We start from the raw sequence: 19,129 nt of genomic DNA on the forward strand, positions 1-19,129 counted from the left end.
GAGCGGAAATTCTGTGTCACAGAAAAGGTTTATTGAAAAATAAAGTTTTATCCTGCATTATACATCAAAAACGTTTCTTTCTTTCTTTCTCTTTAATTTCAACTACTTGAGTTTATACACAAGCAACCAGTCTGAACCCGTCAGTTCATAGACAGTGCTGTACAAAGTATACAATCTGCCCGTGCTAGACTGAGACTGCCAGAGTGTAGAAACGGACAACACTCACACATTCAGTGCATGTCAGACTGCTGCAAGCCTCTGTCTGGAATAACAGCAGGGACATTAGGCCGACTCAATGGATTCAAATTGCAGGAGTGCATTTTCTTTAAAACAAGCTAAAAACATTAAAAAGGAATACTGTAAAGCCATAAATATTTGCGACCTATTTTTCTCCAGAAATGTTGCCTGACCTGTTGCAATATACAAAGTATGTATTGTGAGTGTAATTTGATATTCGTAGCAAAAATGAAAAACACATAATAAAAGGCTTGCAAATATTTATGGCTTTACAGCAATTGTGACAAAATGGATTCTAAATATGAAACAGTTGCGAGGTCGAGGGAGACAGCTAATGCAAGCAATACATTTTTTGCAAGTTTTGTCAATTAGCAGACACTCCATCCTGTATTTTCCTGGAGGCATGCTTTCTCTATGTTTACAAGAATTGTCTTCAACAGAGAAACTTGCATCACAGAAAAATCTACAATAACGAACAGATGCATCCACTGGTGCTTAAAAAACATTACACCTCACAAAGCAATTTACACATCTGAAAAACAGCATTGACAACATGCTTAGCATGATCCAAACATAAGATTCTATGTAGACAGCTGTTTTAAGGTTATTTGTTTATTTTTATTTATTTTTTTCATTAAAGGTAAGCCGACTATTTAGATGGTATCAGACTATTCTATTTAATCTACTCAGGCAGTAGTAGTTTCTCCAGCTCTATCTGTGGACAAAACAACAGCAAATCTACTACTGATCAAAGGCACATTATGAACTTCAAAACAGTATATTGGCTGCAGGTAATTGTCTCTTTATTTACAAACATTTAAGCAACAACATAATGATGACAAGAAATAATAAGACTTCGATACAACAAACTAAAAAAAAGAACTATGCAGAATCTCTATTTACAAATGTAATTGCGTAGTGTATACAATATAAAAGGAGGTTCTTACTGGCATTTAGAACATATAGGACACATTTCTTATAGTTTCTTTCTCCCATTAAACCCCCCACATCTGTTTCAAGAGAACATGCAGCAATTACTGTGTAATTGAGTTTCCACTCAGCAGTCGTACAAGGATGACTTTGGAGAAATAACAAGCATATAAATACCTTCATTTTAAAAAATAAAATAAATTAAGCATGCTTTTTTAAACCAAGTTGGGTGCTATTAAATGAGAATACAAAATGTTTTCATTTTCATTGCAAGTCATTATAACCCAATAAGTCCCCTGCCATCAAATAGCCCTGCCTATGACCGTTCTTGTTCCGTCTTCCTGTGCTCTGAAAACTATCGAACAAAAAGACAGGCACATGTCTTTTTTTTATTTTTATTTTTTAAAGTTAAGGTTACAGTAAAAAGCTTTACGGAACAAAGCTTATTCTCAAAACGTGTATGTTTTATTATTTTTTTTAAATACGTGGATAACAAAAATATGGATATACCATAAGAAATAGGGTGAACTATATATATATATATATATATATATATATATATATATATATATATATATATATATATATTCCTTTATGCACAATAGCACCTCAAAAAAGTGAATTAAAGAACTGCCACTATATATTTCTTTGTTTTGTAAATTAAATTATTTGTTAAATAAAATCTAAAAAAAAAAAAGATTCCGTGTCTCATAAATAAACTGCAAAAAATAAGTAAATTACAATTTTTAGCAGACATTTAAAGCAATAACTCTGTAATCAAAATAAATAATAAAGATTTACAAACTCCACTTCAACAATATACAGTGTAATTATACCTTCAGTATTGTTTTAGCAAATATATTCCTCAAGATAGTGCATTTTCTTTTACAGCACCTTAAAATGTTTGATTTTTCTGCTTCTTTCTTTGCTGTAACCCTGCTACCTATAGGAGCCAAATGAAAAACAAGAAACATTTTGCATCAGGGAGAGCCTAAGCAGCCTTGTTCACAGACTCCCCTCTACCTACCAGAGGCTCACTGCCAGCTGCTTTTAGGCAGGAACTAAAAACTGCCTTTCCACATGGCACAGCCCCAGGCTGATTTGTTACTTGGGGTTCTGTAATTAGGGTGTGAAGCAGAGTCTAGTTTTGCACTATTATTTGTTACCAGACACCTAAAAACAGCGCCTTGCACCTGCATCTTACTAAAAATGTCCTTATGATCTATAACCATTTGATTCCCAATGTAGTTCTTTTCACAGAAGCAATTCACTTTGCCCTTGGGTAATTTTAGGTAGGCAAAAGAGATGACTGGAATCATGCAGCCACCATAACTGGGGACATCTGACTAACAAGTGGAACATAAAGGTGCACAGATATGACACGTTTGCACGACACATGTGGATGCAACCACACAATGATTTTATACATATTGCATATTACCATTTAGTAAGCAGACTACGCCTTGTTTATTAACAGCTTACTGATCAAATCTACTGCTATATTCCCGACACACACTCTTCTATGTAACTGGCTATGGAAGGCAGTACATTTATATAACATGAGACTGGTACACTTACAAATACAGTTAACATTCTTTTCTAGGATTGTTAGTTTTTTTTCTAATATCTCAGGACCAACTAGAGCAAACCTAGGAGTTAAATGATTTCCGTGGATGTCATCTGTTGAAAACCTAGTTCAAAGTTTTTTTTTATTTTTTATCTCTTGGATAATAAGAGGCTGGACATTCAAATGATCCACTTTCTTATCCGGCACCTTCTTTATTGGTCCCCCGTCGAAATTTGGAGATGGAAATGAATTCTCAAATAGGTAAATGTTCAAAAAGCACATCAATGCCACGTTAAACATTTTAGCACCACAACCAGCCGGGTCTGGCAGTAGACAGTTCTTTATGCAAACATTTCAGCCCCTCCGTCATTTTATTTAAGTTGGATTGATTTGAGTTTGTGTAACTTCTAGTGCCTGGGCCATTGCAATGTGCACAGCAGTACAATCACTGGACCTCAACTGTGTATTAAGTGGCCACTTCTTTTGTCATCAGTCTCGATTTTCTCCAGATACTCTTCCATTTTGTGTACATTTCAAACTTGTGTACGTGTTAATTATAATTCTACTGTCTTTTCTAACATCAAACATTCCTTTTTGAAAAGAGAAGATACAGATTGTTTTCCTTTTAACTAGGCAGGTGTGTCTTCTCTGCCCAGTAGAGTGGGTCCCTGTTACTGGGCTCTGGGCATGTGTGGATCTCTTATGTCATTGCTTCATGACGCTTGGCAGCTGCTAGAGACACCCCTGGCAGAGTGCAACCTGTCCTTTCATGTAGTCCCGACAAGGACAGATGCGTTTAAGGTTTGGATGAGCTCCAGCACAGCTGAAGAGCAGCAGGTCGCCCTGAAAAACACAGTGCTTCCTCCTTTCATCATAGGCCGGCACCACGTTGTCATTTGTAGACTCCACGGTCTGGCATTCTATTCCATACCTGAAAAACAGTAACGGTATCATCACTCAGCCGCGGCTTTTTATTTTTAAATTTATCTTTTTATCTCGTCACTGAGGCCTCGCTTACTGTACAAAGCAACAAGCCATTGTAAGCCACAATCTGAAAATAAGAAGATGAAGAAGGATAACTAGAACATCTGGTGGCTGGAATCTGGAATTACAGACAGGGGTTTAAAAGACAATTTTACAGTAAGTGACACCTTGAAACCTGCTTTCCCTATGTCAGACTGGAATGATTACTGCCTGCAGCTTATAAATAAAAGCGTTATTTCAGGCTTTGCTGTAGCCCAGAAAACAAATATAAATAAATAAGGGATCACCTTTCTTTTCCCCCAAATGCTGTTTTCTTTTATACTGATTAAATCTTACAGGAGTTATTAACCAAGGCTTTAAATATAAGAACATTTCTTTAAAAAAATATTCAAAACTACTTTTAAAAATACTATGGCGAGCTCCACTTGGAGCACTCATGCTGCATTATGGTTTGCGTAGTTCCCAGTGTTCCTTGTGCATGTCTATGTCCCACCAGTCGTGCTTTTGCTACTGGCAGTACGGTGTCATACTGCCAACACTATAAAATACCGTAAAGCCCCATAGACATTACTGGCTGTAGCTGATGCTGCCCTCTGTTGGACATTTTCACAACACCATCCAATAGCAATTAAAAAGCTACTGAGAAGGACTGTGAACAGGAGGTTTGCTTGAGGCTACAGGTATTGTATCATATTTGTTTGTTTTTCACTACTGTGGCCAGGGTTTGTGTCAAATCCATTTTTTCACTTCCAATTACTTTTTTTAATTAAATTCCCAATTTCAATCCCCATTGCCTTTTAAATCAATCCCAACACATCACTGATCAGCAGCATTCTGTTAAAAAGAGCTTCTCACAATGGCAAACAAATTATTAAATTGAAGTCACTGTCTGTTAGTAAATTAAAGTGGCTTCAAATGAAAGCAGTTGAACAGTTATTATGTCTCTAAAATATAAATTCCAATTGCAAGTCTTTCAAAGGCATTAGAGATTGATTTAAAAAAAGGAATTGGAATTGAAAAACAGGCCCTAACCCTGGCTGTGGCTATGAAAATCAACAGGTAGTTTGACTGTTTAAGTCACACACTGATGCTAGTAACAAGTAACAACCCTAGCTCTGACCTACTTTAGTAAGACATGTTAAATAAACCTATAGTGCCTCATGTATTTGTATGAGGTGCTCACCTGAGCAGGTCTTTGTCCATGTTGAGGTGCTGGAAGAAGGAGGGCTCGCAGATTAGCTGCTTCTCCTGACAGGCTTGTTTGCAGGACTTCCCTGGTTCAGTGACCTTCACCTGGAGCGCACTCAGGGGCGGCCACATCACTTGACCGTGGCAGAAATCCTGCAAATGCAAGACAGGGATTTTTTATTTATTTATTTTTTTATTTTTTTAACAACGGGAGCATTCTGAATGCACTTTGTGTGCCAGACACGAGTTCAAAACAAAACAAATTAATATACACGAACATATTTATTCCTGCCAATGCATTTCATCCCCTAATGACAGCCTATTCCAGTTCAATCCAGAACACAATGAACAGAAAGTCCTAAACTGCCAAAAATGAGGTGTTTGGAAATAATGAGCTTCTTTTCACTACTGTAATCTAAATGTTATATAACACAAACAGTGGAAAAACACATCTCTCATCCGAGACATCTGCTGGGGGGCCAAGAATAAAAGGTGTTAACCACAACATATCAATCTCAATCAATTCCCTCGAAGAGGCCCAGTTAAACTGAACAAGAAATTCTAACATCATGTGATGGTTAAAGAGCTAAATGCAAAACCTGACTGTATAGAGACAAAGGAAACAAGACTGGAAACAGCAGGAAACTATATAAAACTATCAAAAAGAAACAGTTGTTGCTCTTTCAAGCTTTTATGCTGTTTTGCTTCAATTATCCTGCTTAGACTTTCAGCTTCAGAGCGAGGAAACTCTGGGACCTTAACAGTACTGACTCAACCACAAGCCTCTAAGCTGCATCGATGGCTGCATGGAGACACGGGTGACAGACTGCACGGACCGGCAACAGGACGAAGCGTGGCAGAGACCGACTGGTTCAACCTGTTGTAAATCAACCGTTCTTGTTTAGACAAACAAGTTAGAATCTACCGGAGCATGAACTGTGTTAGAACCCATTAGGATTGAAGATTCTAGTGACCAAGCACATAGACTGTGTTATTGGATTCCTTTGGGAACTGAAGATTTCATCGTGGAAGAACAGAACAATAGGAAACTTAAAGGGGCCAATTCTCAACAAGCAGGCTGTTTGTCCAGGCATTCAGGATTGTTAAGTATAGCCTTTGATCTGCACTTTTACACATGAAACCTCATTGCTTTCAATTTAGCTACGTTAAAACTAATTGAATAACTTATTAAGCTACATTTAAGCTTTGCATAGACATTTATAAAGGAACTAGCAATTAGATTTAACTGATGTATTTACATGAAGAGCTTTAAGTAATCTTGCTATTTTGATAGACAAGTATGTTTAAGACTGATGTTTAAGGTTGATAATCAATAGATTTGATTGATACTTCATATTTTACACTTATTTCTGACATTATATGACTCCATCTTTTATTTCTGTATTCAATAAACTGCTGCTATTCATTAAACTCGCTTGTTGTTTGATTGTATTGTTCATTATAATTCCTTGATCTAAACAAACAATTGGAACTAATTACATGCAAATTTGCATACAACAATAATTAAGTTAATGTTCCTACAAGAGGATTCAGGAAGGTGCCATGGCCTTTTTTTTAGTATACAGTACTCTCTCTTTATTTCATGATTTGATCATATAAAAATGTAGTTAATTCATGGATAGGCTGTGTAGACAGTACACTGTACATGTACTGTAGTACCGAACTGTAAATGGGTTCTTTAGAAATACAGTATTTCACAATTTAACAACACTGTACCTGTAAACACAATTAAAAGGGGACTGTTGGGTGGGATTTCCTTTGCAATGTTTTCCGAGACAGCTGCCTAAGTTTACATGTTATATGCACAAGTTTCTATACAGATCACCCCGAGACAGTATTGGACATCATGTTCATTTACACTCTACCAGGCCTCTCCATTGAGGCCACATGATGTCTTAACCTAGCTATCTGGGAACCTTTTTACAGGAGCATGAAACATTGGAAGCCATTATCCCCTCAAAGTGAAACCCATCAACATGCTGCAGAGTTGATGACAGGAGAAGCTATTTTATTTTAATATGAGAACCTTGAAGCCACACATGCTGGTGATTATAAATAGCACTGTGTTTGTTGCCTACAGTGCTCTTGCAGGCAAGGTGGTGGTGTCAGAGAGGGGCTGCAGTGCCTTTCAAGCATTGAAACCTGGGTTTGAATACATCTTAGGGGTAACAAGGGAAATTCAGTTAGTGGTCCAAAATAAACAAAGTTAATGCAGGCAGGCCACCAAGAGGACATTCATTACCTAGGCAAGACTTGAGATGAAATGGTAATTATTAGGTGAGAAAATTGAATACAAAGTTATCATCAGATGCCTCATTTCCACTGTGGATCAGGGCCGGTACTGGCCAAAGAAAGAGTGTTTTGGTGCTTTTCTCAAATGTAGCCAACCTCTGAAGTTCTTGTCCTGCATCAAAAGGTCACTAGGGGATTGTGGGATAGTCTTGTGCTGTGTAGCAGTACTATAAATCAGAAAAAAAACCTGCCCGAGCAATGGATGCCACAATTGAAAGAACGTTTGTCACTATTTTTCTTTTTGTATTCCATCTGCGGTTCTTTAAAATTTTGTCCTGGCACTGTTGTGGTGTTCGACCGATTTGGCTATTTTCTCAGACAAGCGTATATTCCACACAGCACCTATTATTTCTGGATTTCAGAGTCAGCACATTGTTGAAAGAATATTAGTTTATTTGTTCCGCCACATCTTTTTTGGCCAAACTCTGACAGGCACTGCAGGACTGAAAAAAAGCTTGAAATGTGTAGCTCTGTTCCAGCAGTGGAAAGACCTGTTTTTAAGGCTGGAGCAAGAGCTGTAAGCATGGCAATAGCAGAGGTCTAAGCAGAAAATGGAGGTACTTTCTACTTTGTAAACATGTAGCAATAAACAGCATTACAAAAACAAAACTAGACGGATAAAGTAAAACATGTACATTCAATAATGTACAAGCAACTAAAAGGAAAGAAAAAGTGATACAGTTTCTCGCCTGGTATAATTTTTCACATTAGAATAACTGTCAGCGAATCAAGGAGACTCATTAAAGCTTCGTGTAGCTGAAGATGAATGTGTTAGTGAAGCGTTTTCCCACATCACAGGAGCTGCCGTCTAAAACACATACACATTCCAACCTGCTTAATTATGCCATTCCTCAGCTCGTCCAAATCAAGACAGATTACCCTTGAAGCCTTCAACTCTTAAGTACCCTTGTGAGTGGCAGGGTGTGCAAAGAAAATCGCTGTAAACAAGCAGTACTGAAACTCTTGCATGTGCCTTGTGTGTGTGATGAATACTCGACAGCATTGCTCTGCAGTATCCAGGAAGATCGATCCTTCTTGATTCATTGTGGAAGGGCAGCGTAGCTCTGCCACAGGGCTGTCTATTACAGCAGCTTAATAGGAAAAATGTCTTCATATTTAAAAAAAAAAAACTATTTTCATTCTGGCTCTTTGCTATAAAAACGAAAGCCAATTTAAAAAAAATAAAAAAATAAATAAAAAAGTGTTTATTGCCAAGATGCTGGGAAGAAAATTCATTACAGGTGTAACAATGTGTAACTTGCACCTGTGTTTAAGTTTCAGGAGCACTTACGTAATTGTTCCCAAGTTTATAAAAAGATACTGATGTTGTATGACGAAAGTTCATTATGTCCTCTAGCTGTTTGTGAGCTTTTCTTGTTGATATGGCATCACAGATGCACCTCATTCAGTCACTACATACACCATGGGCTGAACTTATTTTCCCATTTAATTGTAATAAGCACTGAATTGTAAAAGGTTTCAGAATCACAGCTGGCTTCTATTCCTCTTCCCTGACTTATTTTTAAAGTTACTCTATAGTTCTACATAGTCTTAGATATGGATTTAGTTTATTCGAACAGCTCAATCTAATTTGTCAGGGTGGGGGTGAATATAGTGCAAGTGGAGACAAAATGTATCATATTAGTAAGGGTTTATTTATATAAGTAAGAAAGAGAAAATGAATGACCTGGTTTCCGATGAAAGCGTTGACTCTTTGCAGCATACCTTCACAGGTGAACTCATATGGCAGGTATGGCTCAATCTATCATACAAAAAGAAGAGAAATCTGTCATTTGGGGGGTTTTAAGGGCCCCAGCATGTCATTGGATATATGTGAATGGGAAACATATACTTCAGCTGATGCAGCTTTAAGGGTAAAGGTTGCAACACAATTATGAAGAAAACAGACGCATACTGAAAGATAATAATTCTATCATAAGGAGCCTCTTTCAGCATACTGTATATTTAGTGCTTCCTGCTTATCAGATCAGATTGGAATAAGCCAATTAAATGTGACTTTCTAACCAGCAGGATGGCATTTCCCATGGTTGTAAATAGATTTTACAACTCTTAATGGCAGCGCTGCCACACACATCGAGATCAAAGTCAAGCTGAGACAGTAATGACTTTAACCTCCAGACCAGCCATTTATCCTGCCAAGGTCAGCCATTGGAGCAGACTGTCATTTTGTGCTGTGGGAAGCATGTATTAATGCCAATCTGGTGGGAGCAGTCGTTTCAGTTGTGCTTTTCTATTTTGAACTCCCTCAATTTCTGGACATCTCAGACTAGAAACAGCTGATTTAAGGCCTTACACGACAGAACACAACTTGTTTAATTTTTCAAGAAAATAAAATTGCATCTATCCAAAAAGAAGGTCTTCTGTACAGATCTGGATATCTGGCAGGCTAATCCAGCATCCCATTTCTGCAGCAGTAACTCGAGAGCAGACCCCTGTCCATTAGCATCCTGGCACTCAGCATCTTGGACTTGAAGATGCCCTTGCACATGAAACAACCCACTGTTCATTTGTTAAGCTCCTGCCCATAAAACATGCCAATGTTCCTACCCTTCAAACCATGCTGTCCAAGGGGAGAAGAGGGGCACCAGGCACACAATATTGTTTGTTTCCCCTTTTTATTGCCGTACACAACCACACATAGATTACCCTACCAAAACTTTTGACTGTCACTTTGTCATCATTTTAGAAAAGTTTTGTTTTTGATATAGCTACACAAATTTACAATACAATGTCAGTGCAATCCAGCTCCTTAAGTTTAAAAGACTTTGCTTGTTATAAAACACCAACTACTGAAAATGTTAAAGCAAATTAAATTGTGTAGCTTTTTAATTTTTTTTTTTAATTTGAATTTAAATGTTAAATAGACATACCTATAGTTTAGCAGTTACTTCTATCACCATAAAGATCAGCAGGCAACAAAAACTAGTGCAGACACTAAAAGTGGAAGTGCATGACGTCAGCCTATTCCCTTACGGTACCTTCTGGCTTAGAATGGCTTTGATTGCTTTTTCCACTTCAACAGGATCCTCGATGTCGACTGTCCAGACATGAGGTTTCCCGATATACACTTCTGCATAGGGGTGCTGAGATGTTAACTAAAAAACAAATAAGCAAGCTTTAATACTCCTTTAATACTGTTTCATTTAGTTTCAAAGCTTGTTCCTCCATTTTAAAACTATATGAATCATTTTACGAAAATACAGTATGTGGTTAAAAACACAGTATCTCAATTTTACACTCACCAGCTCAGCTTGGAATTGGCTGATCTAGTGACAAAATTGGGTCTACCATTTGATGTGGGCGATTGCAATGTGCAACTAATTCCATTCACACTGGCTGTGAAGAACTAATAAGCACAACATCTTGACAACAGACTTCCACAGAAACAGGGCTCCAAACTTCCAAACACTTTGGATTCACACCCAGTTCCACCATATGTTTAAAACAGTACAGGAGGAGTCACAGCTACAAGTCCTTTCCCAGCACTGATTGTATTACTTTGATAATGGATTTACAGTGGGATCTTGGTTAAGTCGCATTAACTTAATGCAAAAGTAAAACACAAGCCCTTGCTTGTTTTAAAAGACAGAATCTCCTTTCCTGTTTTGCTTTGTGTCTGGCTGCCCCTAATCTCTTAATCTGAGGATAGCCCAACATACTGTACAGGCCTGGAAGCAGATTTATTTTCTTATTTACAAAGTAGTGTTAAGAGAATCCACATTGGCTCTACTACAAACAGAAAGAATATACTGCACTGGTGAATTAATTCCCTGGACAAGGAATTTATCTGTACTTCCTGTATCCTGTTCTGGGCATGAATTATTCTTTGAATAAGTATCTGAAGGTCTAAAAGATTACATTTAACCCATTAGTGTCCACTGAGAAGTGTTTTCTATTCTATAAATAGGTATATCGGACGTGGTATATCCCCTTGTTCATTAGAAATTAAACTTACCTCTCTCAGAGTTGGCTTGCCTTTGAAGAAGTCTGTGTTCTTGCTGCTTTTCGGTGGGTTAAACTTTGGATTCAGGAAAGTGCAGCCATTAGCAATAGCTTCCAATGGAGCTGGCCCTTCATAGGGGAAGGAAAGGCCAACAAACAGCTACAAGACAAAGGGGCAAGAAGAGCAATCAAATGGAACGCTGTTTCTAATGGTTTGGTATCATTTGAAGGTGTTGCTTCCTAGGTTCATTGCAAGTATGTAGCGCTCTACTGTACTGGTTACATTCTATTTTACTATTAAGTGTCCTAATGCAAGTTTATAATCCACCTGTGGAAAAGTCATAGTGTGTTTTCCATTTCTGGCCAAATGCTACTCTCTGAATGCAAGTTTATTTCACATTTCCTGTGAAATAACCCTACATTCAGATCACCATATAAATACCGTAAAACTTCAAATAATCGCGGGTCTCCAATACTCGGCGGGTCTCTAATAAGTGCCGGGGCTGCTGGGCAATATGGTAAATAGACGCCGGGTCTCTTAAACGCCAGGTTATGAATAATAATTTAATATAATGCGCGTCATACTGAATGCTCCAGCCAATACACACACATGGCTGTACAGCGAGCTTACCAATGTGTTTTTCAACAGCAATGAAGAAACCCGAGGCTCAGGATGAAGGATAAGAAAACTAAATTTAATTTATTTTAAAAGGTACACGGTATCAGGGTTTTTTTATGATGTTATTCATTTTAAAAACAGTTGTGAAGCTTTTTTGAGCGTGCTGAAAGTAAGTAAAATACAAACTTGTTTTTGATAGTAACATGGTTGCCTTTTAGCATATTTGTATGTGTTTTTATTTATTTATTTCATTTTTTTTGTATTAACAGTATTTAGTGCATTTGAGTCTTGCAATGAATATTTGTATTTTGCTGCTTTTCCAACGGTTCTTATTTATCAATGCACACATTATAAAAACAAATTAGTCACTTTTGCTTTGATTTTGTGATAAAACTGGTACTTGTATTGATCTTTAAACAGTTTGAAGCATTTTTTAGTGTGTTGTGGGCCAACAGTATGACATTTTTCGTATTAACATGGTATTTCATGCGGTTGTTTTGCAATGAAGATTCGTTGCTGGTTAATTTTTCATCGATTGTCCATGCTTACCAATGTACACGTTTTGAGGGTGAACAATAAATAAATGTGTTAATAAAGCATGATACTTATTGCTTTTATTAATTTTAAAACCATGTTTGTTTCTTTATTGTGCTGCAAGCCTACCTTAATACACGCGTGTGTTCCGATATTTACAGGGCTGTCTTTTGTGGATTACAATCCAAACTGTTATTACCCACTGACACAACCTTTAATGACGTTGCTGGAATGTTGTAATTTACTTATGTCATTTCTATAAGGTTTTGTGCAGGCAGATTTGTCATGATTGTATCTGAAGTATTTGCAGATGTTAGTGATCTTACATAATAAAGTCTCAAATAGGCGCAGGGGCTACTGGCAAATTTTCAGCCAAATGAATACACCATTTTACAGAATCAGCAAAATACCATGATGTAGGCTAATCCAATCTGACCAAAGTAACTCTTCTAAAAACGTTTCAGGAACATCACAGTTAGCAGTTTGTTTTAGCCGACAGAAAGGGCACATTAGCTCAGTGCAAAAATCTAAAGGGTGTAGACATGAAACACTGGCCACAATAGCCCTTCTGTGGAACGCTGGAGAGATGGCTGTGGAGTAACCATCCAGAAGAAACAGAAGGTCACTTCACAAAGACACAGCCAACAACAGCCCCTTTCACTCTGGCTCTAGAAAGTACGAGTCAGAAGTGTGATTACAGTTCAGCTGAAATACCACAGGCCTTCTGGCAAAGCAGGATATATAGTGGATTCTCAGCTGGTTACATAAGGGTATAAATATGCTGCTCAAACTCTTTGTATCTGGTATTTGGCTGAAGCTGCTGTTTTGGAACATATGTATATTGGATCTGTAGTCCCAGCTTAAGAACAACAGGTGGCAGCAAAGATTAATAATAAAGATAAAAACTGCCACTGTTCTCAATTTTACATGGATGCTGCCGGGTGTAGCAATAACCTTTATTAATCATATTGTATTGGCATTGTTTAAATTGAAAGGGAAAAAAAAACCCAAAAAAAACAACAAATCTCAATGAGACAAACACACTGCAAAACTTCAGTATTATTAATGACATATTAAGGACAAAGTTACACACAAAAAAAGGCATATGCTTATTACAGAAACAAAAAACTGTATTTGGCATACTGGTCTAGGTTTACTAAGCTTTTTTTTCTCACATCAGCCAATACTCACTTAATGTTATCTGAGATGCCTGCAGTAACAGGCAGGAATTCAACCTCTTAAGTTTAAGCTTTCTAATACCAGACTGCCATAAACACCAAATGAAAGGAACGATTCAGGCTTTTCAGTGCCTTGCTTCTCCCAAAGAACTGTATTTACTTTACATTTAATAGAAGGGAAGCAACACTCTGCTGTGACAGAGACAATAAATTCTATTTGATACAGGGCAAGGATTTAAAGCAAGCACTTATTCTCAATATATATACACTACAGCAGTGAACAAGTGAAACAAGCTACCCCCTCTGACCGTGGAAGGCTTTGCATTAAAACATTCCTGTGTTTTTAATTTGCATGTTTATTCCAATATTAATTCTACACACTCCTGCCTTAAGATTAGCAGGCCACAGCAGCCAGGCCAATGTGCTCTGTGAACCTTTCATTTTACCTGAACTGTTGGGGGAAAAAAAAAAAAAGAAGTTGCGATGGATATCTAAGCAAACACATTAAGTACTGGCTGCTCACTAACAGTTCAATGACTGCAATCAGGTTTGGAGTTCTTCACAACAATCCAACCTATTCATTATACAGTCACAGCTTAATATTAGCCAGTGGGGTTTGAATATCTGCTCTCTAATTAGCTTTTTACTCCCATGCTCTGCCAGCAATGTGTACACCCTAAAGGAGGGGGATTAAGGGCATTTTCAACTAAATTTACAGCCTAGGTTTACTTGTTATACTGTTCAAACATATAGCCTCCCCATAGAGAACATACACTGCATGTCATGCAACTGTGCACTCTTCAAATGCAGATTGGTTTTATAAGAACGTAAGATTCAATATATTGCAATGATCTTGCGGGTGTGTTATGGATTTAGCCACAGAAAAAAAGAGGGCTGCCACATCTTGGCTGTAATCAAATTCAGGCCTAAAAAAAAACAAACCTGACAAAGAAGCGTCACTGTGGCAAACAATCCTCTACTGAAGGAATGCTTTATTTGTTAAACTGCTGTCCTGACTAACAGATGGGAGGTGCTGCCCAGTGTTCCGATGTTTGTTATCACCCCACTGCACAAACACCATGGAACATCGCAGGCAGACGATGAGATACAATTAGAACGGTATGGAGTCACTCCATACCACAATAGGGCACTGCTCAAATATCCTGGAGCAATCTCTGGGCTTCTGCTCTACAAACAAGCCCGTCACATGAACCTTTAAAAACTTCAACACCATGTGCCCTTGTGTTATGATCTCCTTTTCCAACCGCTTATGTAAATAAATAATCACTATATATATTTGTGATCCATATATTTCAACCATGAATAAACAAATAAACATTCAAAAGCATTACAAAAACGACAGTACTGCATTCTTTTTTAACCATGTAAAGTTAAAAATTACTTTGCACTTAGGGGGCTCCGGACGTCCGCTCTAACTAAAAGCTATAATTGAGTTTTGAATTGTCAGAGTTTTCACATGTTAGCAACATTTTCTTTCTACATTAAACAGCTTCAGTACCATAAGGTGTTGTGCTGCATAAAGCTGAGGTGGCACTTTTATAAAAGCACCTTCAGATAATGGATATTCAAAAAACCCTTTCTTTTTTTGCTGAATTTAGTCACTTTTCCTCTTATTCATTTGGGTGTTTTACGACAGGTTTGAAAATACTGTATGTCTGCCTTCCAGTCTCGACAGTGTAATTAGGAATTCAATCTGGAAGCAGATATGATGCTTAAATATATATATATTATATATATATATATAATTAAAATAAACTATTCAATTAATTTGAACAAAGAAGGGTTTGATGTCCTGATAATTGGTCCAGTTTTATATGAATCCGTATTTCATTTTGCAGGGTAGAGACTTAGGAAAGGTCATGACCGTTCCGCATGCACCTACATGAAAACAAGCTTGCTTTGTTAACATTCAGAAAATCTTTTACATCAGAACATCTTTTTTAGTTGGTAACTAACAAAATATTTACTTACAAGTCTAGTTTTAAACCTTGCATTCAGCTAGACACTACAACACCAAACAGCACCTTATACAGGGCATGCATTGTATTCTGTCCATGGTGGACCTTACACAGGGTGTGCATTATATTCAGAAAATGATAATAATCAAAACCACCATTTAGCCAGTCAGGTTCTGCACAATGGTTTCTGAATGACAACAGTGTGATTTTTGATCATATTACTTGTTTTACCATACCTCATTTAGGTTTTACAAAACAACAAAACATCTGCAGGGTACACTGAGGCCTTACCGTATCGTTAGATGAGCAATACAGTAGAGTGGGCTTGTAATGCGATGGTATTAAAAATGATATTTCCCCAAAATATATACAATGTCACATTTGTTTTCTCTTGTCATTTACCTTGGTCTCTCTCAGTAGGAACTGCAGGTCCCGGCCACTGAGGATGCCGTGGTTTTTCACGTAGCTGGGCAGGTGGGCTGTGCTCGTTCCGTGAACCGTGCCGTGGACCTCCGTGTAGGTTTGAATAATGTCCAAATATTTCTTCTTGTCCTGTAAAATTCAAAACATTGCATGAGTAAAAATAATCCTCTGTATGGTGCTCGAGATGAAGCCCACCCCACTATGTATGTATCTGTGTGTGCGTGTGTGTGTGTGTATGTGTAGAGAGAAAGAGAAACACACACAACAATACATATTTTAAATAGATGAACGGATTGGTATTGCAGGGAAATGTATTCCAGTGGTATTTTAAAACTTTTTTTGGCTGCGTACGACTAGGAACAAGGTTATATATAGCAACTTACAGCTGCTACACTGATAGGCCTGCTACAGAAGCCAAAACATATGTACAGTAGTCATTCCCCTGAGGAGCATTGTTTAAGTGCTGAAGATTTCTGTGATTTGGGCCCCTGTAGCATGCATTTGCTCCTCATAATATGCTGCATATGTCTGTGGGCTCGACCTGTTAAAACACGCATCGCCATTCCAGAAACTGGGAGGCTGTCTCAATGAACATGTTAGGGAATGGGAATGTGGAAATACCACCTCCCTCACTGAAATCCAGAAAGCGAAACTGCAGCCCTTAATTTGGATTTGGGTCATAACTACACAGCTGGGGTGAGCTCAGTTCCTAGCAGTGCCAGTGGATACTCAAGAGAATCTATACACCAGCACACTAGAACAACAACATACTCAATTGCATAATGTATTGTATCACCAGTCTGATTTCCAAGACGTAGTATTACATTTACTATAAAAGTAGACATGACAACAATATGCTTCTCTGCCAAGTATCAACTCTTTTGCATTCAGTATACAGTATATTTCAGACATATTTAAGCCAAGAGAGAAAAATCTGATGGAAAATGTTTTAATTGTAATCCTTTTGAAATTAAACAAGTTTCTCACACCTTAAATACACAGAGTTAGTGATGGCTTATTCTGCTGATAAAACACATGACAGATTAAAGCTAAAAAAGGTCTAGTGTGTCAGTAGAAATTTGCTTGTCAGTAATAATAACCAAATCAAATTTGGGAACTACAGTAGGCTTCACAACTGAGCACTAAAACAATCACTTTCTCTTTTCTCCTTCTCTTTGGAATAATGGGTTACAATATGTACCAATAGCCTCATTATCTGCACAATTCCATGGGTACTTTTAAGTTTAATTAAGTGTACAGATCACTTGCAGTTTGAAGTTATCTTAGCTGTACTTAAAGTTACAGGCAGAAATTGGGTTGCAGAATGTATTAGTACTGCATTCTTTTTTCCAAACAATATAAATCAGTCTAAATGCAGTGGTTGCGGATACACACAATGGCTTTTGCCTGTGTGGTGAAGGAGTGGTAGCTTTATTGGGTGCAGCCACCTGTTCATCGAGCTATCATGATCACAAAAGGTAGTCATTACTTCATACATAACCCAAAAGACACCCACACTCCCACAGGGCACCCATCACACATTTTCCAAAAGCGACTGAATCTGCTCACTGAAACAATCTACTGTAGCCCCACTTCTAATATATTTTTTTTTAGCCACAATAAAATGTGATAGACACTTTGAGAAAGCTATTAGGATGCACTGCTGCATCTTCGATAAGATGTCTTAAATTGTTTTGAAAAACTGAATTAATTTTTTTTTTTATTTCAGCATTTTCCAACGCTCCTGATTTTTTAATATTTATTACCAGCTATTTGCAAAGCACTTTTTCTTTGTAGAGATAGAAGAGGTAAAGCCTCTGGGGTTTTGTCTCAGTCAATCAGTAACTTGCCTTTGTCATTCTGTATGAATAAGAAAGTCTGACCTACATTATGCACAGTGGACTTTGACAAAAAATCTCCACCATCAAAGCATGTTCCCCAACACACAATAGCGCACCTCACAGAAATCAAGGCTTCAAAAAGTCATTTCTTATTAAAAGAAAGTCCAGGAGTGCCGAGTGCTAAAGATGTTTTTAATGTATAATGTTAGCAGTTTTTTTTTATTTTATTTTTTTTATTTCAAATACATTTTTCATGTCATGTTACTTTGCTGAGCTAGGTTTAAATTTCAAGGCATTTTATTTAGTCTTTCTAAATAACCAATCGGACAGAAATGCGTTCATGGTCATGTTTATGGCTGATTTTTCTAAACTGTAAATATTTTCAACCATTTAACAGATCAACAACCTACTTCAAAAATATTTTGACCCTGCAAAATAAAAATATTCATCATGTTTTAAGATAATCTTCATTCTGACATCTAGACTATATCATCCTAGCTTGCATTGGGGGGGTGGGGGTGCAAAGCACATAATATGTACTGCAAATGATTGTTTGGCTTAGCTTTAGTCATCATAAGCTTCTTCTACATCCCATCCAGCAGACATAATGAGTTCTCAAAATTCAGATTGTGATCAGGTTCTGAAAGCATTACAGCAGTATTAACAGTTTCTTTAATGACTCCAGTGATGAAAATATGGAAAGCAGCAGATTATACACAAAGGATTTACTTTATCAGTGCGGACTGGTTAAATACGTGATGTCTATTGGCCATCTGTAAATATGTGACAGACCCCAGGAATCAATCACTTGTTTTTAAGGCACTGCAAGAAAATCACAGTCACATGTGCGAGAGAACAGCCTGCACAGTAAAGCACCAGAATGAGCTGATGGTCAACACCACTGAAAAGGATCCATGTAAAGTACAAGTAAATCAAACTTCTGCATTTGTGACTGTGGCAATGTGCCCCGCCCCTGTATGCATATTATGTGTTGTATGTTGCGTGCATGTGTTAATGTTGGTGTATAGTCATTGGTACACGGGATATAAACGGGTCTGTGTTTCACGTGTATTTAAAAAGTGTAGATTTGTATTTAGGCACGAGGAGAGCACAAATCACTTCACGTGCTGGTTAAATGTAATATGTGAGCACGGGGTTGCACAGAATTAATTCACGTGCTGGGATTCAAGTGAATAATTAATTAGTAATTGAATCCCAGCACAACAGTATATATAGATGCACATTTCATTCAGTCGGGGTTGGGTGTTCGGTGAGTGGAGAACGGGATTGGAGACGGAGGTAATAATAATAATAATAGTAGTTAAAATCTGCTCACCGTGTTTTGTCTGTCTAGTCCGTTTTGTTCGTCTATT

The 19,129-nt window shown here is 37.5% G+C and overlaps 1 protein-coding gene across 2 annotated transcripts in view; it reads right to left on the bottom strand.

The window, feature by feature from the left end:
* Positions 1-9: 9 nt before the first annotated feature.
* The window catches only part of LOC117426936 (alpha-1,6-mannosylglycoprotein 6-beta-N-acetylglucosaminyltransferase A-like), an 84,488-nt gene continuing 65,368 nt past the window's right edge, over positions 10-19,129 (bottom strand). For both annotated transcript variants that reach the window (XM_034045188.3, XM_034925538.2), the window contains 6 exons: positions 15,895-16,044; positions 11,196-11,342; positions 10,219-10,335; positions 8,907-8,981; positions 4,902-5,059; positions 10-3,665 (listed from right to left, as the gene is read on the bottom strand). In XM_034045188.3, the coding sequence (XP_033901079.1) occupies positions 3,467-3,665; positions 4,902-5,059; positions 8,907-8,981; positions 10,219-10,335; positions 11,196-11,342; positions 15,895-16,044 (846 nt within the window). In that variant the 3' untranslated portion in view covers positions 10-3,466. The remainder of the gene's footprint in view (positions 3,666-4,901; positions 5,060-8,906; positions 8,982-10,218; positions 10,336-11,195; positions 11,343-15,894; positions 16,045-19,129) is intronic.

The sequence above is a fragment of the Acipenser ruthenus genome, chromosome 11, assembly GCF_902713425.1.
Source record: "Acipenser ruthenus chromosome 11, fAciRut3.2 maternal haplotype, whole genome shotgun sequence".
Lineage (NCBI taxonomy): Eukaryota > Metazoa > Chordata > Actinopteri > Acipenseriformes > Acipenseridae > Acipenser > Acipenser ruthenus.